This window comes from Larimichthys crocea, chromosome XXI, assembly GCF_000972845.2.
Source record: "Larimichthys crocea isolate SSNF chromosome XXI, L_crocea_2.0, whole genome shotgun sequence".
In the NCBI taxonomy this organism is placed as follows: domain Eukaryota; kingdom Metazoa; phylum Chordata; class Actinopteri; family Sciaenidae; genus Larimichthys; species Larimichthys crocea.
In genome coordinates, this window is record NC_040031.1 from 6679227 (window position 1) to 6704959 (window position 25733).

Below are 25733 nucleotides of genomic sequence, written 5' to 3' on the forward strand. Positions count from 1 at the left end.
TTCCCTCTCTTCCTTGGGTCACAAAGGCAGGATGGCCTGCAACAGAACATCAGTACCAACAGAAAGGCACCCGCTTTTGTTTGCACTTAATGGATGCTGCCCATTCACTTATACACTCCCCTCCTCAATCTTAGCTCTTTTTTTATTTTTCGGCTTTTCTCTTCTTTTCCTTTAGCAAAAGCATTGCTATGAAAGGGTTTTTTCTCTCTCTCTTTCTTTTTTCTTTCCTTTCTTTCTTTATTACCGTAGTATCAGAAATAAAATCTGTGCCCCAGCGGCATTACAGTTGAGTGCACATATCACACAAAAGTCAAAAGTGTCTTTGATGTCAACCTATGTAAATCTTCTACTTCATCCATCTTGCTTTAAAAGTTTCCGTGCAGATGTGCACTCAGCCCCCCTCCACACCTGAGTTTTACTGTTCCACTTCACAGAGCATCAGTGGTCAGGTCAGCAGAGCACGGTGAGCCTCGGCTTGTGGGCCCCTGAGTCAGGAGTTAGGGGGCCCCTACTGCCCCCCAGAGGGAGTGCCCATGGACGCAAGGGGAGGGACAGGGCGGCCCTGTTTGACAGCCCAACACACAGGATCTGCTGGTGACCAGGGGGCCATCGAGGGGGTCAAACTATACTGCTTTAGATAGCACCACACCCCGGTTCCATCCCCCTAGCCTCCGGGCTGTTGTTCCCTTGGAGAAGAGGGTGTGTATGCAGGAGAGTCCAGGCGAGGAGAGGCAGGGCCCGGGACAAAAGACGGTACTCCGGCCAGCACTGTTCTGCATGGTAGCGGCCGTATTCTTCTCGCCTCTTTTTTGCCTTTTCTTTTCTTTGGGTTTGCTGCCTTTGTGGGGACGTGATGGAGGCCGGGGGGCAGATATGATGGATGGAACTAGGGGGCATGGACGAATTAGGGGGAGCGCAGGGAAGACGGAGATGGAGGGGCCCAGTGTCGTGCTCCCTGTCTGAGTGGAACGTGCGAGGCATGGGGTGGCCCTGGGTGGTAGGCGGACTTGGGCCATGGGGGGGTATAGTTTCTATGTTGTGTGCGTGTCTTTCATTTTGAAAGAGTGTGGATGGAAGTTTGGGGGAGGGTGCAAGCCTTGGTGAGAGGGAGCGTGTGAGGGATGTGAGGGTCCATGCAGAATCTATGGAGGATGGTGGAGGATGTAGAAGTGAAGAAGGATGTTGCTGCTGTGGGTGGGGAATTGTAGGAGATGAGGGTACATGTTGAGGAAAAAAGAATTGCATTTTAGCATCGTGGGGGATCTAACTTCCCAGATGAACCTGCAGGAAAAGTCCACCACAAGCACAAATATTGTCCACTATTGCAGAAATGTTGTATATGACGGACTTCAATGTCCAATATTTTCATGATATATATATTTGGTTTAAAAACATCTGCGCATCTGCATCTGGAAGTTGAAAATACAGTCAATCTACGATATTTTTTAATAGTAAAAGTGTAGAGACTGCCTGTGTGTGCATGTGTGCTCCTAGTGTATGCGTGCATGTGTTCTGGGTGCTGCTGTATGTGGAGCTCAGTTCTCTGGGGGTGAAAAGACAGATGAGTGTACAGAGTTGGGATGAGACCACAATATTTCATCATAGACAGTATAAAACCAGGGCTGGATAAATTGTTTAATATAATCATCATATGGCTATCCTTTGGCCAACAACACATAATACCACACACACGCTACATGATGTTGTCATCAATTTTGAAGCTTCACTCTGCTCTTTGGTACTCATGTTTCTCGTGTACAACATCTTGCTCTTTATCTCATCACATCATAAGAATTAGAAATAGTAGTATTCCCAAGGGGGTTACCCTCCTCCCGTGGCCTCCTTACTGCACCTTGCACTGTGGAATGTCCTCTCAGCAAATCAATGACAGCAAGCTTCTTGACTAGCTTCCCTCTCCCACTGTCCACCTTGCAATGTGGAATGTCCTTATCCATAGAGATACACAAACAAGTGCTTATAAACCCCAGGAACAGCTTTCAGCAATTTGCATAAAAAAATCAAACCCCCATTCAATTGTCTGACACGGTTCATACTCAGAACTTGTTGCCACTTGCCAGGTAATTGCAAAAATAGATTTAATGTCAAGTGATGATGTTTTTGTCAATAGCAGAATCTGCCGTCGCCGCTCATTTATCTTGTAAACCAATTGTTTCAAAGCTTGTTTGAAATGTTTCAGATTGTTGTCAAGGTCACTGAATGGGACTTTAAGACAATAAGTATGATGCTACTGAAAAGAAGCAACCTCATACCACTCCCTTTGTCATCCATCAGATTAACTGCAGGTCTTTGTTGACACATACAGACCACCTGCTGCATGACAACTACGCCACACTTTCACTTTCCTCTCCCAGAGAAAGATAGCAAACCTCCTCCTGGTGCATCACAGACAGGAAAAATAAAACACACAAAAAGGAAACCAGGATAGACGCCAATCTTCCGCCCATCAGATACCAATCAAGGCCTGGCAACCTGCTGGCATCCCTCCGGAAGATTGAGATCAGTATCTGGCAACATGCTGGTTGTCCAGTAGCTGGCAGCCTGGTGGCTGTCACCCAGTGCCCAGAGAGAGACATCCTCTTAGGGCTGTGACAAAGGTGGCTGGTCCTCAGGGATTACCCATTAGCATGCTAGTCTGTGTGTTTAACACTGGCCTGAATGGAAAGGACAAGAGCCAGCACCCTGGTCTATTCTTAAGCAGGGAAGTGTTACTGTTTCAGCTGCTAATGCCGGTCTGACTTATGCATATATACGCATACATGCATATATATGAGAGGAATTTTCGTTTCCATCGGTATGCTGACTGGCTTAATGACACTGAGTGACGTCAAATACGATGCATTAAAAGTTTCAGTGCGCAAATTATAAACTTCAAGAAAACAATTTCTTTAATAACTTCATTATTTACTGAAAGAAATATGTTTTTTTAAAAGTAATTATGAGGCTTTTCAGCTTTCATTTCATGAACCTTTCCTTGACTTCTTCCTAACAATATGCTTGGCTGGCCTTTTGAACTTGCATCAGTCCTTTAGTGGTTATCAGACTGTGACATCCACTGATTTAGGAACCGAAATACATATTGTTTGTTGTCAGATGTGCAGAATCTGTGTGATTAGTCCCTTCATGACATGAAAGACTGGCATAAATCACATAGAAAGTGAGTGTTTTTATCTGCCCAATTCTAGGATTTGAACACAAGCAATACAAGGATGTTGAAAGCAGGTGGTAGTTGAAATTGTTCCTGATGTATCCATTCAGTGAAACTAAAAGGTTTCTCAGTGGTCACTCTTTTTCTATGTGTGTGTTAACCTAATGATGTGTAAAGACGCCTGTATGGAAATGTGTATTTGTGAATCTCTGTGATTGTCCTCAGCGATTGTGTCTTTCGTGTGCATGTGTGTCTGTGATTGTGTGAATCGCTCCTCTTTTTCGTGCTGCTCTCTGTGTGATTATGTGCTCAGACTTGCTGGCTGGTGGCTGATAATAACACAAGAGGCCGTGTGTTTGTGGATCTCTTAGCTGAGGAGATTCCCACCGTGCTCAGCGTGTCTGGGCTCTGTGTGTTTTTGAGGTTGCACGCGTGACTCCGCCAGCTGTTCTATTCTCTTGTTGGACCCCTCAACCCTACCCAGCCCTTGTCCCTCGCCGACCCCTCCTTCCCTCAGAGGCCTGCTCTTCATCTGATAAGGGTTGCGCTGGCCAAACCCTCAGCAGAGCTCCTCACAGCCCCTCAGAGCTGCTCCGTGCTAACAATACACCCTCCTTTCCCCTCCACGCTCATGCCATTTACATGTGAAAACACTGGGTCTTATCTCCAGTTCACTGGAGCTATGGCACCGCAGCCAAGTGAGTGTGAGTATATGTGAGAGAGAGCTGCAACTGTGAGCACCGATTTGACTGAATCTATATTTATATCCCTACTTGAACTTTACATCGCTTCCAGTAGAGAAATATTATCAGAGCATACATGAGCAAATTAAATATACAGTAACCTCAAGAGTCTCATTCAGCACTAAAGAATTAAGGTCTCTCTTGTCAGTGGGATATTAGCCAGCTTTATCACACTTGCACTGTATCCAATAGCTGAAGGCTACGGTAATGCCAATCCAAGTCCCCAAGAGAGGAAAACCAGTCTCTCTGCTCCATCACCTTGGAATATTGCCATGGTGTATGATAACATTAATCCCCAACTACTTGAACATTAACGTCACCACTTTCCTACAATGACAGCTGACCCAACTATCACCATCACTCCTCTTCCTTACTGTCATCGCTTGCATCATCTTCTATCCTCTGCGTCATTGCCCCACCGATGGTGCCTTGAATTAAATGTAGGGTAGAGCATCTTCTTGTGCAGCAACACTACTATTTTTCAATATATGTAGAAATTCTCTTCTGCCAATCCACCAGCTGCCGGGCAGACAGAGACAGGACAGAGAGCAAAAGAGAAGCGTGCAGGCTTTTAATTAAAGTCTGTGTAGTTAAGGGCTCGGGCTAAGCAAACATGGGCCTCCAGCATCAGAGTTTAAGATGAGGTAAAGGAGAGCGGGGCGATGAGAGAAAAGCTCCTAACGTTGGACGAGGGAGGAGGGGTGAAGGGGAGCAGAAATGAGAGATGTGTGAGTGCAGGAAGATAAAAGATGAGTAGACGGGGATAAAGAACTATTAGGAAAGGGCAGGTAGAGGGATGGGGAAGGACGGGAGAGGGGGTGGATGTGTGCTGTCAAAGATGGTATCACATGTTATCTGATGTGTCATAATGTGATGCGGATATTGGGGTGGGAAGGGCAATATGAGATGCAGGGGTTTGGGGAGACATTACAATGAAAATAGGGGGCGACTGGTGAGATAGTATTCATTTATGTATCACTGTGTCATGGATAAGATGTAGATAGTTGCCATGAATCTGAGATGTATGCGGATCTGAGCTTGAATGCTAAGAATTTAAACATTTGTGTATAAAAAGCTTCTTTGACCAAGCCTACATTTGACATATTAGATTACAACAATGCAGCAGGACAGAAATGAAGAGCTTCAATCTTCACATTGGAGCTTTCTGCTCTGAGCTTTGTCCACCATGGTTACATGGTGACATCTATTGGTGGAAATGTAGAACTGGACAAAAGCTACACAATAATGACTTTGTCCCTTTACCAGCAGAGGCTTTCTAAATGTGATTAACATACTTTTTATGCCACCACACTTGACAGATATAGTAACTTATTACTTTGCAGATTAAGATTTTACACTTTATGACATACAATCCATATTTAGACAAGCGCTTCATATTGGATTAGAAAGTCTTATCCAAGCTTTTATTGCTTTGGTAAAGGTGGTCAGTGCACGTGTTATCAGTGATACTAATTAAGGTTCTGTTCCATTCAGTTCAAACAGAATCAGGGTGCTGCTGTTTGCTTACTGGAAAGGCTCTGCTGCAATAAATGGAATGGAACCTTAATTAGTATCATTGATAACGCCTGCATTGAACCTACTATTGCCATGGTAGAAAAAAGGTCTATAGCTCAGATTAATCTTGTTTTTATTTGTAATGAGTCTGACTCTCAGGTGGGGCGCCACTGAACTAAACTACCTGTGTGTAAAGCAGACAAAAGTAGCTCTCACAGTGAAATGCTACATGGACACTCATGCTTCAGCATTAACAATCTAACAACAGAACAGGGAGCCTTTCATTGCAGAACAACAAACTAAACAACTGTTGTCTTCAAGTGCATTAAGATGATGAACTTCTGGACTTCTACATTGTGGTATAATGTTTTTTTTATTCTGTAGTAAGTGATCTGAATACTGAAAACTTTCACCACATGATGTTTCATTCTCTCCACTCACAGCGTAGACTCAGAAGGCATTCATGCAACCGAAGCTTTATTATTTGGGGATCTGTGAGCTAAGGCTTGTCTCTCTGGGGCACACGCTCATGGTACAGCTCCAGACTTTGCAATAAACTGAATCTGACAAAATATTAAGTTTGTCAGAAAATGTAATATTAGATCTCTAGGAAGACTCATATACACACAATCTGAGTCAGAATTTTATATTACTTTCAATTTACAGAATACAAGAGATAAAAAGATCATGATGGGCAATGTTACAAATATGTAAATAACTAATCTCATGAGATCAAATTAGAAAAAAAAGAAAGAAAGTAATTTGATGTTAAACATTCCTTAAAACAAAACCAAGATATAAGCAACAGAACAGACAGACTGGTATACATGTCCTGAGAAATATTCCAGTTTACAGCAAATAACATGCATTCTGTTTTTCTCAATAAAACTTTGCACATTTTAATATAATAACGGTACAAACAAATGTGACACATAATCATTCCTTTGGAGGGTAATAGTCTTGGGATTGGGTTAATAATGATTATCTTTGGTTTGATTGTTTTCTTGCGCTGCATCATCACTGCTGGCTTCAGAGGAAAAGTCAAATGCAAAGCACAAACACATTTCCACATTCATCTCTCACTTTAAACTCTTACTTATAGATTTCTTTACTAGTCTGAACTCCTATGTACAGTGTCGCACAAACCACTTTGAAATGAACAAACAAAGGTGAACAGACAATGGTACATTTATAAACACAGATCCTTCAGATATGGATTTCATCATGTCTAATACTATTGAAGATGATTTTCCAGAATGATTCACAACCAGGTTTATATACATTTAAAAACTCAAACTACATGCGGACAATCTGATCTAAGACAAGGCATTATTAAATGTATGTTGTCATGTTAGCTTGCTAAAATTCTGTTTGTGCCCATAAACATATCACAAACAAAGACACTAACAGCCAAACCGGCACAGAATAAGGCCTCAGCAAAATCATTTCAATTTATTTTTGACTCGACATAAAAAAACAAAAAACATTATTGGTCTTCTAACAGAAATGTAATAAAAAGTTATCTTTGCCAAGAGAGGTGGATCTTTTGCTTAGAGGAATGATTTATGAAGCTCACTTGGTAAGGATACACTTAGATAATTTCTGCTCAGCATTATTTAAAAAAAAAATCTCAATGGTCCTCTTCACATTTTGTGCTTGAATTTAGCCAAACAAGAAACAAGAAATACTGTGAATGTGAAAAACTGAAAATGTTGTGAATAAAGCACACAAGGCCACTACTGCTCCTTTAGAAATATCTCAGATAGCTCCCAACAACTCATCTGAGCTTGAAGGACCACTGCAGAAGTTACAAAATGTTGTTTTTACTATAGTCAGCTATATATAATCGGGTCATTGTTCACGTCAATACTGAAAAAAAAAAAAGATTAAAACTTCCGAGTACCTCTGATTGAGCTGCTCTACTATATACAACTGCACAACTGCGGGTGTCTCTGTTCTAAACTAATACAAATCTTACGCAATGTTACTGTATTGTCTAAAACTGTATTAACTTCAGGAAGAATAAGGCAACAACATAAAATGATCAAAGTACAATAAGTCATCAAACTGTAGTACAGATTTTATTTAACATTCATTATTTTACTATATATAAGCATTAACCTCACTATGGAAAATATTGTAGATGTGAAATGTGAGGATTATCAGAGAACGGTGCTCGACTTTGACTAACCACTCTGTCATGAATATAATATACCACACTGACTATTTCAGCTGTTATCATCATATGTGATTTGTTACTTAATATGTTAATGAATGGCAGTTTACTTATTTCTTTGGAGATGCAGGCTATGGTTGCTATACAGTATTTCTTCAATGATGAAAACCGTATGAAATGTGTAACTATTATGGTTATGGTGTAGTGCAGCCATGACCCCAGCAGGGGGAGCCAGCATACAAGCTCAGTATAGCAGGATGAGCTTGTCTCTGTCCAGTGCTTCAGTAAGCCGATAGTGTAGGCAGCAAGTTATGGGCACTGTTTAATCTACAGTCTCTTAGTCCCTATTGATTCTTCTCAGCAGGACTCTAGTGTGGACTGTGCTGGCCTCATGTGGCCCTGCAGCCTGGTCCTTCAGTCCTGCAGTCTCTCCAGTCTAACTGCAGTTTCTAAATGAGACCATCTACAGCTGGTCCGACTCCTCTCTGGAGCTCGAACTCAGCTGCGTGCCCAAGGCCACAGTTCTGGTTGTGGAGGGTGCAGAGGGAGGTGCTGTGGGGTGGCTCAAAGGGTCTTGCGGGCCCTCGTATTGAGGCAGCTCAACATCCGATGGAAATTCACCTTCTGAGAGGTATGGTGGAGGAGGGAGATCAAACCAGGGAGGCCGACTAGGAGAGAAAACAGAAGAAACAGATAGAGGAAGAATATGATGTCAGCTGTGAGGTATTACAAAAGACTGTGCGATGAATATTCTTCGACCAGCACCAGCAACAGATTCAAGATGTATACCCGTTTAGCTAACGAGTAAATGAAACTGCAGTCTTATTATGTTGTATTAAAATGATAAACTAAATTAGATCATAGTTTGCTACAGAGACAACATTCATTGCTGCTATTTTGTCATGGCTTATAGTGCAGTGCTACCTCTATAGGTAAAGACAAAAGATTAAAAACTTCCATACAGCTGTGAATCATTATTCCTTTCACCTGACATCCAGAACAGCTTGTGAGTATGACGGAGGGGAGTCCATAGAGAGTTCGGAGGGATACAGGGTACCAGACAGCAGCTGCAGTGCCTGAGGAGTGGAGCGGTACTGGCCCGCTGCGGTAGGGGAGCCAGGGGAGAGACCTGGACCTCCGGGATGGACGTGGCCCCGGTCCAAGATAACCAAACGTGACAGCAGCAGGGGCTGATGGTGGTGGTGGTGGTGATGTGAACTCCCTCTTACACCTCTGGGCAGCAAAACACTCCGCTTCCTCTGGTGGTGGAGCACCAAGGCCAACAAGGCAACCACTAGGACGAAGATAACAGCACTGCCAATGACGGCGTAAGTGATGCTGGGGTAGTAACGCAGACGATAGTCCAGTGTCACAAAGTCCTGCCCCGGAGCTTCTGTGGAAGAGAGGAGAGAGATGAATTGTAAGAGCGAATTCATGATTATGTAGGAGGCTGGAGAAAATAGGAGGATGGGTTAAGACAAGGGAGACAACAAGGGGAATAAAGGACAGTGATGAGGAAAACAATTTAAGGGAACAGGACGATTAGTCGTGGAGTTACAGATCCAGGGGAACGAAAGAGAGTGAACGAAAGATGCATAAATATTAAGCAGTAAATTGTTTGAGATTCATTGTGAAATGTGCTCTGTGAGATTCAATTGAAGCAGCCTGTCTTGGAGATGAGATGGCTACGTAAATAAGCATAACAGCAGAGAGACTATGCCTAAGAGCCCCTAGAGACAACAAGAACAAATGGAGCATCGTGTACAGTGAAGAGGCTAGTTTTGAGCCCAGAGTTCAAAAGTAGGGATCCTCGCTCTTTTATTACGAAGACAGGGAAAGAACAGAGAGACTAAATAATTCTTTGTGAGTACAAAACAGCTTACAGCAGTTTTAGATAATACACGAGTTGAGTTCAGTTGAGTTGCTTTGCACTGAAGACGACAGAACGCAGAGTAACACCAGAGGCTGTCACGGATTACCATGTTTGTTGCAGGGAAATGGGGTATCTGCAAACTAGTAGTCCAGAGAACATAAAGTTCACACTGAGAGCCGTGGTAAGCAGCAGTAAGAAATGCAGAGCAGTTGAACCTCCGCTGCCTGAAATGAGGAAAGGGACTACTGTAATGCAGACGGCAGTGCAGCTTATTATTCCAGATGGGATGAGGGGAATAGCACTTAAACATTTCCACTGACTGATATTACAGTATGAGAATTTCAATCAGGCACTTGGGGTGAGGCTCATCTAAATGGTTTCTGCTGCTTACCAGCAGACAGAACAGTTGTATTAAGAAGAGAGGGAGGGGGTGTGTGTGAAAAAAATCCAATTTATTATGAAGCTGCAGCACTGTACTGGCTGTGCTAATGAGGAATAAGCTACATAAAAGTATTTTACAGATGCTGCTTCAGTTCATATTACACTAATACCTCAGGGGGCTGTAAACATTAAACCCCTGTGCGCCTCCTAAAAAGTTCAACACTCATTGAAGCACTTTCAATGTTATGTGTTCGAGGTTTTCTGTATTGCTGCTTAACAGCCCGCCTAATATACGCTTAAAAGGACTGATATCTCTGTTCACTACTCATCATGCAGACAGTTGAGCATATTGCCCAGAAAGCTGGCCAGGAAACGACCATTGCAAGTTATCTTGAGGTTGAATCAATAGTCTGAAAATGCTTGAATCTGTAAGGATTAGATCCCCTGAAACTGCAAAGAAGCTTTTTGAAGTATCCCAGGCTTACACAGATTTACAGGCTCTTGGGGGATATTGTGTTTAGCACAGGGTAGGGATCCCCTCCCACATGTACAAGCTAGAGCTACAGGCCCTCAGAGACTTAAAGGAAATGTGCAGAACTCCACAAAAAGTCAACCAGGGTGACCCTGTTATACTGAGTTATAGGTCAGATCTATAAAACCACACCAGCTAAAGTCTATGAAATGCAACTTCGCTGTCTGATTCCAAATAAATGAAGTAATATGCAGTTTATATGTACTGGAATTCAAATCAAGCATTGGTAAGGCTCACGATGTGCACTTCCACATGTCCACTTTTGTTTTGTTGGAAGATTGAGACCATGCTCCAGGATCTGACTATACCTTAGTCCCTCCATTACACTGCAATGCAGAACATTTTATATTATATATTTGTACAGCATGATGTTATGTATTAATTAGTGAGCTTTAGAGGTTCACATAAAAAATATTCTGTCTCCACAGCTAGCTGTTTTCTTTTGTTTCCAGTCTTCATGCTGAGCTTAGCTCACCAAGTTAAATATGAATGGCCTCATATTGAACTGACAGATATGAGAGTGGTATCAAACTTCTTATCTATCGGTGAGATGACAAGTAAGTGTATTTCCCGGGAATGTCAAACCACCCCTTCAAATAAAGGTGTCAGCAGTTAGAGAGAGTAGAGCACCTGTGTGGATAAAGCTATGAGCTATCATTAGGGGAGGTTTTTCTCCTCTTTTTTTTTCTAGCTCGTTTTCTCTGTCTTCCAGACACCATTCTGCATGTTTCCTCTGTCTATCTGACCTTGAAGGCCTGTGGGAGTCTTCAGTAGTGTGTGTGTATGTGTGTATCTGTGTGTGTTGAATTCTCAACAACAACTACCCTGGCAAACAGCCTACTTTTGTACCAGTGTGTAGTCAGGGGCCCCATGCTTTAATTAAATCTAATCTAATTCAGATGCTCTACCCGCCCGTTGCCCCAACCAGGCACCAGCCAATAAAACAAGCCCCACTCGACCCCTCCCTTGTGATTTAAAATTGGCTACTCCTTCACGCTACCAATTAATTATGAACTGGACTCTAAGCACAGAAAGGCCAAAACAAAGAAGAATTATTTCCATAATTACCTAGTAAAAAAAAGTACAAATAAAGAGATCCCCACCGCTGCCACCCTACACTGCCTATCAGGTTTCAGTGCAGTCCTTTGGGAGTAGAGAGAAAGGCACACAAAAGGAACTCATAATGCTGTAACATTAACAATGGGAGTCTACTCGGTACATTAGTGATAGAGGCCTGAAAGACTGTTTCAAATCACACAAGATGAAAAGAGGGGGAAAAAAAGAAAAACTGAGGCAAGCTCTTCTTCAGTCAGGAGAGGTCCTGTGTCTCTGAGCCCCCTGGCCCGCCTGCTGTGGGTATGATGGAGCTTTGTATTCACATTTTGGCTGTTAGTGAGTTGTAGTTGCTGCACAAAGGAAGGTATGATCATCAGATGCAAAGATAGGTGAGGGAAGGTCACGCTATAACAATGGTAATTCTGATATTCTTCTGTTCTGATTCAAAGAAAAGAGTCCTAATCATGCCTTCACACTTCATATGCTTTGATAGCAAAATCCTTAGCTTCTATATGTAAATGTAATCTCGATGAGGTATGAATTGACTCATCAAAGTCCTCGATAGCTGAGCCAGATGTTGTGTTTAAGGTACATCAAAGGAAAAAGCCAAACACACAACTCTGATACAATCTTTTTTTAATCTCAAATTCTATGGGTCAACATTTCTGTGTATATTTCATCCTATAAAATAAAAACCTGTCTGACATATGTATAAAACAGGTCATTCAAAGCAGTGAACTTGAAGTTAATTTACTGGCTTTCACACTTTTACCCAAATCTCTGGAGCTCACATTCCATGTACTCATAGTGCCTGGTCCTGCCAGCATCTCTGACAGTGTTACTTTGCACTGCATTCATTCGATGGAACTGTCATGATCAAAGTTGAACATCAAAGTTCACTAGAGGCTTTCCTGTCTTGTCAAACTCGACATGAAAGGCTCGAGTACATCTGTGCTGTCGACCAGTGGCAAAGCTGCTTGGACACTGTTGACTTTGGAGGGGGCAAAGTCCAAAGTGAAAGAAGATTTCCTTTTACCTCATTACAAATTCCTGAGACCTGCTGCATGGCTTTCTGCAGGTCAGAGTACAAGTTGAAGTACATCAGTATAGTGGATGGTACTTTTGTAACCTGTAGGTAACTGGTTAAAGGTTATGGTAAAAAAAAGGATAAATGGTTGAAATAAATAATCAAAAGTAACAGATACATGTTTAATAAAGCTAGCGCAATAGTAAGGGATGAAAGAGTAAAAAGTTGACAGCTAAAAAAAAAGGGTTGAAACATTCAGTTTCTTTTACTCTAAATGGCAGTCCTATGAATGCAAACTTGACCAGACTGGGAAAAAAATACAAAACATTTTAATCATACTGGGGATGGCCTACATAAACTGAATTTGAAGAAGTAGACCATTTTAAGAGGCTAATTTTCAGGAATGTTTACATTATCCCAAGGCTGCTTGGATAGAGAGACACCAGTTTACAAGGGTTCAGTTGTATACTCTTCCCTCTTTTTGAAATATTTATGGCAATTATCATGCACGTTTTCAAAACACTTACAGTCTGTGATGATTGGTGCTGTCGCCATTCTGCGAGCGGATCAGTGAGTTGTAAATTACCATTTCATCTTGAGCGGGGAAACAAGATATATAGGTGTAGCTGCATGTTGAAAATGGGCTGTGCATGGATGTACTTGGGGTTGCACATTAATAACCCCACTCTGCAGCTGTTCCTGGTGATATTGGCACCTCTAGTGCTTCCATACCATATTCATAAACTCATAAACCTTCTATATGTAGAGGCTTGGTGAGGGGGGCAAGGTGCAGACTTTCAACTCAGCCACTCCAATTACATCAGAGTGCCTTCTCCCCACATCTCCCCCTCCTCATCCCCTGTTCTCCCCTCTCGCTTCCACACCACCACCTTTGTGCCTTTTGTTTCCCCCTCTTGTTTCCCCCTCTAATGCCTCGCTCTTCCTCCCCCCCAGCTTTGTGCTTTCCATAGCTCCCTTCTCTCCTCTCCACCCACTATTCCACTCTATTCCCCTCTGGTTGGTAATTTACTGTCATGGAGATGACATGTCCCTTGCCTTTATGAAATACAACAGCTGCACTCACCCTGGATTGTGCACTCAATAAAATGCTTATCAAAAGCAAAAACCTATCGGATCTCTCTTTCAATCTTTCTTCACTTTCTCTTCCTTTCCCTTTGCACTCTTACCGCCTTGTTCCCTCCCTCTCCCTCTCTCTCTCTCTCTTTCTTTTTTTTTTGCATTCCATTATCTGCTGCCTGCATCAATCTTGTTGCCCCTGTATGAGAGGAGAGAATTATAGGGACATAGAGAGGTCAAAGTCAGCACAACAGTGGACAGAGGAGAGGCGCTGAGAGAGGACAGAGGTAGAAACAGATGAGAACAAAGTCCAAATGGAGAAGGAAGAGAAATTTAGGTAGGAGAGCACAGTGTCTTTTGAAGTTTCATATGCACACATCTCAACAGAAAATTGAACTCCACTCATGCTGCTCCAAACTAGCTTTAAATCTATCACAAGAGAGAGAGTCACACAGACCCCCTGCTGGATGCTTTCAGTCCCAGGAACACACTCGTTCTGCCTGGATCCCTTTTTGTGTTTTTCCAACCTGGCTAATCCAGGTTTATTTGACAGTTTTCTATTTTTGAAGTACTTTTTTTGTGGAAAATAAAAGACGCTAAGTCATACATATGCTATATATACTGTCTATGAGTATATAATGACTATTACATAACAACAGTTGCCAAATACATGTTTATGGTCATTTAGAAACATTGTGGAAATTACATGCATGTTTGTGTTTATGTACACATATTTGTCTACACTGAAATGGAAGCATCTATCTTCAACAATGTGACACACCGTAATTCTGTGGCAAGGAGAATATGTCTGCGGTAGATTACATTAACAGGTCTTTTTTTGAGGGGTGGGTGGTATGTATGCGGCACAATTCAACATATAACATATATACATTATTATACATATACACATTATTTGAGAGGCTAATGCTATCTATTAACTATATTGTCACTTAGGCTATATTAATACATACAGTCCCCATCAGTAAATTCATAGATGCTAGCACACAACACAACAAGGCAGTTTGTTCAATGCTGTACTGGCAGAGGGGACAAAAATGTTGCTATTGTGAGTTCTAGGTGTATGATGGCTCTCATCATCCTGTCTGCAAATTTGGGTGTGGGACGGCATGTCATTTTCAGATAGTGCTCTGAGTTTACGGATAACATAGAGTCTTTGCTTGGATCTTTTATGGATAGACTTGATGTGCTGATCAAACTGGTCTTATTTTCAGTCCAAGATATTTAAAGTTGCTGATCTTTTCTACTGTCTTGGGTGTGTGTTTGAAGACCATTACTTTTGTTTTGCCCATGTTCAACTGCAGTGCACCATTGTGTGAAGTGAGAAATGGAGTTTTGATAGGCTGTAACAAAGAGTGAGTAGTCAGAGAATGGCAGTGTCATCAGAGTACTTTAAGTATGTGGTGATGGGTGAGTGGCTGGAGCAGTCATTTGTGTAGAGGGTGTATAGAAAAGGACACAGCCCTGAGGACCCCCTCAGTGTTGGTGATGAGAATTAATGATGAAACTGGAAAGGGAAGTTGAGGTGGTGAAGTAGCAAAGTTTGTAAGATTGTAGCAAAGTTGACTGGTAATTCCAGATGTTGGAGGAGAGAGTGGGGGATGCATGTCACAATATCCTCTGTCCTATTATTTAATGAATACATTTCCACTAAGGGTTCTGAAGGGTTTCTTAGGCACTGGTGTGATGGCGGATGTTTTCCAAATGGTGGATATTGCTGCTGTCCTGTATGATTCTCAGGAGACAGAGTGGAGGATGGGAGAGAGCTCCATGGCACAGAGCTTGAGCACCTTAGCTGGGATGCCATCTGGCCCTGGTGTGTTGCCAGACTTGCACCTGCCCAGCAGCTGCATCCTCCTGTGTGAAGAGGCTCATGAAAGAGAAGCAGCTTCTCACAGACAGCAGAGTGAATATGGGTGTCAAACAATTTCCTTTTCCTTACAAAGGTGACGGGGTCTGTTAAGTGGCTGTACACTAGTTAAAGCCCTTACTTCATGAAAGACTTGTTATATGCTCACATTGGTTGTTTTAAGGACAACCCTCAGTCCCAGCGTTGCTCCTGTTTTTCTGAGGCTGTGAGATGTGTGAGGTAATCCAAGGTTTGGAAGGTTTGGATATTTACTGGACGCTCCTGTGGGTATGGTGGTGGTAATGCAGAACCTGATGTTTACTTACTAGAGGGATTTAAATAATTTATCGACCACTCAAAGGTGGGTGTGGCTGATTTAATACAGTACAATATGAAGAGGATTGTTGGCCCTATTGCTATCTGAAGGACAAGGATGAAGGAGAATATGATAAATCAGACCTCAACCATGCTCTCTTGCAAATATGAAAAGATATAAAAAAATTGCTGACTAAGATTTAAACACACACCTCCTTACATCCAATAAACTAATGGTCAAGTGTGATTTTGTATATTTAGTGGGGTTAGCTATTTATCAATATATGATGAATAATGAATTTATTCATTCATTCTTTTCCGTAACTATTTATCCTTATCAGGGTGATCCCAGCTGACTTGGGCGAGGGGAGGGGAAACCTTAAAGAGCTGATGCACAGAGACAAACAGCCATCCTCACTCACATTCACATGCAATTTAGAGACCCGGAGAGAACCCACGCAGACAGTGATTCAATAAATTTATGCAAACTCCCCCGAGTTCATAATGAGTCATCAAAAAGATTGAAGTGTTTTACAGAAAGAGAAAAGAGAGATTTTGATGGATGAAAGCATATTTTCGGCACATCTTATATAGCATATAATAAGTGATAAATGAACACAAGGACACAGGACTATAGATTAGAAAATATATTTCATGTCATAGTGTCTTTGAAGAACCTTAATTAAAGGGATAAAATAGTTGACGTGTTACAAAATGAGCAAATATAAAAATATCATTTTCAAGATGTTTTTCCTTTTCATCAAAATATTTCTGTATACTCCATTAAGAGATGCTACAGAAAGGATTGTGTGCAGCTACTGAAGCAAAGTGAGGCCCGATGTTAGTGCACAATCGGCTATTTAGCATGCAGTGATTAAAACAAGCTCTGAAGCACTCCTTTGTCTGTCTTTAATCAAACTATGGTGCAGATCAACAGTAGACATGCCGTTGGGTTGCTGTGATACAAGTGTTTTTTTTTTTTTAAACGGAGTGCATAGCTTTATCCTGATTGGCTAACCGCCACTTAATATGCTAAATAACAGCTGTCAGGATATGCTCATCTGAAGATGAATGAGCCAAATAAAAGGAAAAGAAATCGGACCAATAAAAGACTCCACATATCTTAATTGCCACACTTAAAACGGGAATGGAGATACTCCCACTCCCCCCCCACCTCTGGCTCAATCCTAAAGGGAACAGATAGGGCCTGCACAGATGCTGGTGCTGTACTTTCCCCATGCACTGAAGACTCATTTCATATTCACAAAGTGCTATCTTTAAAAAGAGTCCAAAGTGGGGGGAAAAAAGTAATCATCCTCGAGCTTCAGCATTCCAGGGTTAGCTGCTACGTGTCGGGTACGGCTGTCTCCAGCTGATAGTCACAGCAGTGCTTTCTCTCATTGCAGAGTCACTTTGTCTGACTCTAATTACAGGTGTGGGGCTGCTGGCTCATTTGGGCAGCTCTGTTGCCACGGCTACGCCCACAACGACACAGTGATAAAATGCAGAACAAGTGACAGCCAGCTCATAGGTCAGCACATTAAGTCCAGTACAAAGAGGAGCATGAGCAGAGAAGAGAATTAAACCACTAGGTGGCAGACAGTTCTCATGTTTACTTTGCAACACACACACACACACACACACACACACACACACACACACACACACACACACACACACACACACACACACACACAGTCACATCCATGGTATTGGGCGGGCATGAAGACCAGAGGAAGGGTGTGCATTGGGTTGAGTCGACATGCCTTTTGGTTTCAAACACCCACAAACAGACACAATTAACACACAGTTCCCACACACAGAGTGCAAGCCAACCAGACACATACATTTGTGAGCACATAAAACATTTTACTTAAGGAACTTACGTTACAGTAAGTTCATCTGATAGTTCAAACACATCCAGACATTTGCACACAGACTGCTTTCAGATGTTCAAGTGAAACAAAATCCCAGAAATTCTTTCATCCTGGTCCAGAGCGAACTAGTTAAACCCATGCCACATGGTGGAGAAATAAAAAAATAAAAAATTGGGAGGGGGGTAAACTACAAACAGCAACTTGTGGGCTGTTTGGTGCGCTCATGCCTTTATTCTCCTCATACTGCACTTCCAGCAGAGAGAGATCTAGAGGGTGAAAAACAAACTCCTAAAAGTGACTGCGGTGGTTATGGTCACAATAAACTTCGCTAAAAAGGATTATAAAACTGAGACTATCCTGGTTTTACCGCCTTTCTGACCCAATTTACACCTGCTTAAGTCTGCGTCTGGAATATAAAACAATCAGTCTACTGCATTTACTCCCATCTTTTTTATGCACACTATACACAGCAAGTGGGTAGGTGGAAATGTGAGAGGTTCATCTATTCTCAAAAAACAACAACAACAAAAACAACAAAAAACATCTAAAAATAAGTCGATTTTGCGGCAACATGTTTTCTTTTTTCGAGATGTTGTCCTTTTTGGTACATCACCTTGGCTTGTAAAACCTGTAGTGATTTTATTTCTAACTCGCAGGCAGACACTGTCTAATGCAATCCAATCACTCTAGAGGTGGTCTGCCTGATCTGGTCATATGCTCAGAGTGTTTGTGTGCGTTCCATTAACATACAATCTTCTTGATCTAGACACCCAGATACAGATCAAACTTTAATTCCCACACATAAATGGGGTCCATGCCTCACCTCTATCCCAGCCCGTGCTTTAGGTATTGCACTCAAGATGTATGGTATTTGTTACCGAAGAGACATATCCACTCAGGCAACACTGATAAATGGCCTCTGATACAGGCATCCTTGCTGAGAAACTATAGAAACACAGGTCCAATGTCCTAAACAAAAGGACATTGGATTTTACATTAGGTAGGCAAATTAAATACTTCCTACATTAAATCATTTCTAGGCTGCCTGCATTGTAAAACAATGACACACCTAAAGGGTAATCTTGATCTGGTCTAGTAATGACTGAGAGCGTTGCAGCCTGCAGCAGCTACAACGTGATCCTTATGTACAATTGTGCACTGTCAAAAATGTGTCAGTTAAAAGTTCTTGTTTTTGCCACTGACCAATTCAGCTTGTTATTATATGTATCTGACAAGATGACTCTAAATGGAACATTTGTTTGTTTTGTGTCTAACCAAGTCTAAAAGGACTTTAAGATTTGTCATTCAGAGTTTATTGTGCTTGAGTGCAAAAAAGCATGGCTTGGTGTTATGCAAAAGATTTTCAATGTCATGGCTGAATATTAGCTGATTACGCCAGTGTGGATGGCTGCCAGTATGTATTTGAGCCAGAGTACATGGATGAAGAGCTCTTACAAACTGAAGAGCAGACAAAGCGACAGGCAGAGGAGAATGAACCAGCTGCTACGTGGCTGTGAAAACTCAGGAGATTGGTGGTGTTCCTGTGGGTGCTGTGATCCAGTCCCCACAGAGAAGATTTCACAGACTGGATTAAACGGAATGCATGTTTAATTGTTCTGCATGGTCCTTTCAATAATGTTGTCAGACACTATAAATAACAATCTGAGTCTGTCAGTGACAAAATCAAGTATTTTTGATGGACATATTTTGACCGTGTGCAATTGTATGCAAAAATTCTGTTGTAGCCCATTTGTCACTTTAACACAAAAACACAGGGAAACAAGATCCAGATGGAAAAATACTGAAAATACCCTTTAAATCTGATAGTAGAACTTTTAGGACTATCATTTTTTTTCTATTTTAAGTCCATACTCCCTCGAGATGTTTGAGTTTTCACCCTTTACTTTAGTGTGGGATCACCCTCGTTGTCCTCTATTATGTGTTATTGTGTTTAGAAACTCTCACTGCCAACAAACTTTCCCCTGGTGGGACATGAAACATTGATTGATTGAAAGCTGCTCTGCCAAGCCTCTGGGAAGCAAAGCATGTTAACTGTTCTGTGACAGGACTGTTCCAGATCCCTTCGGCATCCCAGTATTAATATTCATGTCCCATGCTGTCATCGTGCTCCTGTTGCTGTGCCCTGTCATGTACTATACGTCTGTTCTCGTTAGCATGCAGAAGGAAAGAAGGAATTAATGGGCAGGCTGTGTGTATGCACGTAGTACTCCATAAGCCTGCATATGGTATTTTTTTTCTCATTTAGAACTTCTGCATATCTTTCCATGGAAGAGAGCAATAAAAGCGTGTGTGTTGGATGTGTTTGTCCTTGTTTTTGTCCGCCTCTCTGTAATGTGGGCCTCCAGTCTGACTGTATATCTCCAAGTGTGTGTGTTTGAGTCAAGCTTTGGGGATGGGAGGTTTTCATGCTTCATCGGGCCTCTATTTGCCTGTCCTGTAATAACTTGTCCGCTCCATTGCTTGCCACTATCAGACCCCCTCATAACACTCAGTCGCAGCTTACTGTAGGCTGCTATAAGGGTGGAGAGGAGGTGGGCTAGAGTTAAAAAAATGACTTGAGCATCTATAGAACATTCACAGAGAAAGAAGGCTGGAGGGATAGCTGCGACAGAGATGTTGAAGGCATGAAATGGGAAACAATTGACTGACAAAATTTAATGAGCAGTAAGTACAAAAGCTATATCTAAGGAGGTTGTATGTTTTTTTATGTATGGTGCAGCATTTGGAAGTCGTTAATTTGAGGTGACTCTGTATGTGAACATATGTCCATATACAACACAGTATGCATGTGCTTAGAGATCCATTTCTGTATTATGTACTTGAATGGTGTTTTCAAGGTTCACTTGACAAGACACAAAATTAAAATTCATTAAAGCAATAATTTGACATTTTTGGAAACACACTTGTTTGCTTTCTTGCCTCATGTCTGTGTGACATGTTTTGACAAGGATTTCTGTGCTGGACTATTTTTTTTTGGCTGGGTGCAGTGACTTTACAGTGTCTTGTCATCACTGTTACCAGGCAACCAGCTGAAATGCACATGGCCCACGAATAGACCGGCATTATCCCTGTAAAATCAAAACATGCATTTCTGTTGTATGGATTAAGTAAACCACATATAACATAAAAATGACTGTTTAAGCAGAGCAAGATAGCTGTTTTCTTTATACTGAGCTAAGCTAACCAGCTGCTGTCTGGAGCTTCATATTTAGTGGACAGATAACAAACTATAATAATAATAGTAACAACTGGATTTCCCAAAATACCAAACTATATGTTGAATTCATTTATTCATTTACTATAATAATAAACTTTTTGGCACAATCGTGTGTGATTATACTTATAATTATACTTATATTAGCAATAGCAAGATTACCAGTCTTATTTTGCAGGAAAATAAAATTAATTAAGAAAACAAAAGAAGACACAAGAAACAATAAAAGCAAACAAAAATCCACTAGCTAAAATAAAAGTTTCCACTACTGGATCTAGAAAAGAACTTAATGCTCCTGCTGAGGGAAAATAGGCGAGCAATGAGAAGTGGGATAGAAGAGTAGCCGACTCTAAGGCATGTTCATAAATAACAGGCTTTAGGATGCTGGTGAACAGATTTGGCTATGAATATCACTCCTGTTTGTGTATCACAGAGAAAGCTACAAAAACAAAGACGCGTCACTCTTTGTTCTATTCGTAACATGTTGCTTGCCTCGACTGAGGCACAGAAGTGGGAGTTTCAACTGTCTTTTTTTTTTTTTTTAGGAATGCTTTCAGTGGTTGTAAGAGGCACACAATTTTTTCCAGAGGAAAAGGAAGAATGGGGAGGGTGAGAGGTTACTTTGGGTTGTTGAGAGGCTTTGACTATGAGCCTGTCCCCTCAAACCTGACAGGGTACAGTTGCCATGGCAACAGTTCTTTAGGGCCAAAAGGTGAGTTAGGAAGGGGTGGAGGCTCGCCTTAGAGTGGACACAAGCAGAACTCGCATCCGCCCGACGCGTGCGCACAAAGAGATGGCGCCCGAAGCAAAAGATGTGATGGAAATGAGCGATAAGACTGAAGATTATGGGCTGTTCTTTGGCTTGTGTGCATTTGCAGGGATGGGATCCGCAGGCTTCGACCAGCCCTCTCCAGAGGGACAGGAGACTATTATAAACTGTAGCCTGCAGCTAGACTCACAAAAAACAGCAGGCAGGGTGATGTGCAGGAGTCACAGAGGAGACACAGGCTCATCTGACAGCCTCAGTGACAGGGGGGTATATATGGGATGTCTGAATGTTGAGGGCAAAATTGGTTTTATGGTTTGGTGACTTTCATACAATGCAAAAGTACTACTTTGTGTTTAATGTTGAAAAGGAGCTCAGGATGACATTCACAGAGAATTAGGATATTCATTAAGCTCAAATGTAAAAACACAAGGGAAAATGAACAGATTTTTCTCTCTTCTGAAATATATTCCTGCCAAGAGGATGATTTAACACAATACAGTATGCCACGATATGTTAAAACCACCGAGAACAGGATGTAAGCACAGCAGCGAATTTAAACAACCCTTTCACATTTATCTGCTGTGTGTCCTCGAGAACAGAGCCACACAGATATAATATGAGCCATAAAACCATAAAACCCCCTGAATGAAGTAAAACACCGCATTTCCGTTCTATTAGAGCTAGCCCCCAATATAAGCTGGATTTATTAGAAGTCAGACTCAAGGTCAACTGAGAAGGTAAATAGAACCAGAGGGAACTTGACCAAAAACGTGAGTCTGATGCAGAGGAGGACAGGGCTGAGTTGATTGGTAAATGATGCTGTCACAAAAACAACTATTTTAAGGGCACATACTAAAAGCAAAGAACTATTTAAAACCCTATTACTCAGAGGCAGCAGGGTGTAACAGGACTAGTCTTTTAATAACTTGAGTAGTACAGCAGTGAGGATTGTGCTGTACTGCCAGCATCCCAGAGTGCTATCTCTAAGACTTTTTTGTTCTGCAGTGCACACCACTAATTTAAGTTTCACTGTCAACAAAACCTTTGTTTCACATTTCTTCAAAGCAGTGAGAGGTCTGTGTGTCGAAAAGCTTGAACTGAAAGGATTTTTCAACTTGAAAAATATGCTCCTGTCCTAAACCAACAACTAGGTATGCACAGTTTCACAGATTCAGAAAAGCATCTCCAAAGATGTAGGTTTTAAAGCAGCTGCTGGTGGTTTTAAATGTTTTAAGTCTATTGCGCACAATGCCAAACATCTTCCAAAACATGAAATGTTAATTAATCCATATGTATTTCTTGGTCACTGTTTGCTATGTTGCATAGTAATTTTTTTGTAGATAGTGAAAGTTTTAAAATGCCTTCTTTGGAGATGGATTCAGTGAAACTTTAACATTTGAGAATCTTCAGGGTTGTGAGTCCAACCCTGGAAGAAGTCTATAGAGGCAACATGAAAAGATTAATGTGAATATTGAAACATCTTCTATTGAAACATTTGCATTTCAGCAGCTGACTCTCAAATCTCTAATGTCATACCGTCCGTGACTACACTAAAACAGACATGTCTTGTTTTGCTGGGAAATCTTATGAAGAGAGGCTTATTGATTGTAAAAATTCAGTTATAGTTCTTTAATAAAACCTTGCTGTAAAAGAACGCATGGTAACTGTCACTCTTGTCACAATCCCCATGTGTGCTTGTAGTTAGGCTGCTAGTGCTTATCCAACTCTCTAAGGAGAGCTATCCCCACATCCACATACTGCAACGATAAGATTAGTGCATTATTTTTGCTGCTTGTTTAAAGTTGAGTGTGCTGTGTGTAGATGTCAGGGGTATTGATCACATAAGTGGCAGTTAAGCCATCAATCATTCTCAGGCTGCCACTCACAGGTTTACCTGCTGAGTCTGTCCCAAAGTGCCCCGGTGACTGGCAGGTTTACAGACGAGATTAAAGCGGGTTAAAGAGGTTGCTGTGGTGCAGCTTATTGTATCAGTGTTGATGTTATGACACACAGAGATGTATTGTCTGTCTTTTTCTTTGCAGCCCTTATCTACACAGTGCTGGATGCTGTAAGAAACAACAAAAAACTAATCCATTTGAGCATTATGTGACATCTTTTTTTCTGTTTGTGTAGAAAGTTGTAATACTTTGAAATGGGGGTTAAAATCCAATTATTTTTAAATTGTTCAGAGTGAATTATGAGTTTCAGCGTGTGTCAAAAACAGAGCATTTAATGTTCCCTTTCCAAACACAGAAGATAATGTGTTATACAAAATTATATTACAGTATATCTGAACACACACACTCACAAAACACTGAAGGCAAGATGTCAAACTAAATTTTAATGTTGGATATTTATAAGCAGTACAAGTAAAAGCTGCAACCTTCTGGTTTAAGTCTGGTACAAAGTGTGCAGTCAAGAAAACCACAAACACACATGCAAACACACATGCAAACACACATGCAAACACACGCACACACACACACACACACACACACACACACACACACACACGATCATGCTTGCATGAGCACACAAGCAATACATTCCTCTTTGTAAGTTTATCTTCTCAGAAGTGGTGGCAACGGGAGACTGTGTTTCAGTGAGTGAAGTTCCAGCTGAGAGCATTTGATTTAGTTCTCAAAGCGGAGATCATAATTACATAGATGGGATTAATTAATCTTTTTCTTAATAACAATGTAGGAAATAATGAATTATATTAATAATAATAATATAATTCCAGGTGGTTTCTACCTGGATTTATTTAAGACTGCATCACTTAAATTACAAAAACGTTTATCATACATCAAACCTTCAAACAACAGATTTTCACGTCTGCTGTCACTTTGATATATTGCTGCATATATCTGGCCTGCTTAAGTACTATAGGCACACAAGTTGGAAAAAACACACACACACATTTTTTTGACATGTTGTGTAAACATGTTTGTTTGTGTGTTTGTCCATAAGTATGCAGAGGGGCCAGTCAATGTTCACATGGCTGAAGGCCGGCATGGACTGCCTGTTCATGGCTTGTCTGTTAAAAGTACAGTGAACATTGGTCCACATTATCCAGACAGGCCATGCTACGATAAGTCTGAGCTCAGAAAGGAGAAGGGAAGTCAGGGCAGGATCTGGCTACAGATCAAGTGGGATAAACCCTACAGGACACACTACACATTTACACAGATGTGTTCATGTTCGCTTTGCAGCCGTCTACATAAAGCACTTAAGTCTTTTGCTGCCATGCAGACACACATGCACACGTATTAAATATCAGTGCCTGCATACAATGCCAGTCCTCCCATTGCTTCAGTTCTGCTCTGTTGAGAAAGAGAGCAAGATCCCTGATGCCCATTCCACCATTTAATCCCCTCTCCTTCAACAATAGGCCTGGTCAGGCTGGAGGACGCACAAGGAGACCCTGCGTCTTTTATCAAAGTTGAACAACAGAACAACACGGCCCTGCTCCTGTCATGCTCATATCTCTGCATTAAGCTAGAGTGGAATCAATGGCCTCTGTCTATGTGATAAGAAATGAAGCATGATGGTCAGTCGTGCAGCCTGAACATATTTGCTCCTGGTGTGACAGGTAGGGTTGAGAAAGCATGGAAGGATTGGGGATCAGTGCCCGAGGGGAGGCTGGTACCTGGAGGTCAGAGATAAGACTGGTGTAAGAACGCTCTCTGCAGATAAATGTTTCAAGTCATGACCTTTTACATATGAGAAGGCAAGGAGGAACCAATCAGTGAAAATGTTGGTCATGCTGTGTGGTCTGAACGCACAATATATCTTTTGCATAGATATTTTGACTCATTGTAGCCACCCAGGTAATTAAATGCTAATTCACTGTCATGACTGTGACGGTCGATGGAACTGAGCCATGGTTTGACGTTTGTTACACCTGTGCTCATCCTGGTATGGCCACTCAAAATGTCTGCTGTGAAAAATGTCTATGAGGAGCTGTTCTGATGAAAATATGAGGAGAGGATAGAAAGAATTCACAGCAGGAGTCTTGGGTTGCCTCACCAGAAGTAATGCTAAGTATGTCACCATCTCTGCATGGCCTTTTGCATACTCCCTGGATATTGTTGTATCTCAATCTTTTTCTTGTGTCTGATCCA

At 41.5% G+C, this 25733-nt stretch overlaps 1 protein-coding gene across 2 annotated transcripts in view; it reads right to left on the minus strand.

Annotated features, from left to right (window-relative positions):
* Positions 1-7486: 7486 nt before the first annotated feature.
* The window catches only part of ldlrad3 (low density lipoprotein receptor class A domain containing 3), a 74053-nt gene continuing 55806 nt past the window's right edge, over positions 7487-25733 (minus strand). For both annotated transcript variants that reach the window (XM_019258317.2, XM_019258316.2), the window contains exons 5-6: positions 8588-8993; positions 7487-8268 (exon numbers count right to left, since the gene is read on the minus strand). In XM_019258317.2, the coding sequence (XP_019113862.1) occupies positions 8064-8268; positions 8588-8993 (611 nt within the window). In that variant the 3' untranslated portion in view covers positions 7487-8063. The remainder of the gene's footprint in view (positions 8269-8587; positions 8994-25733) is intronic.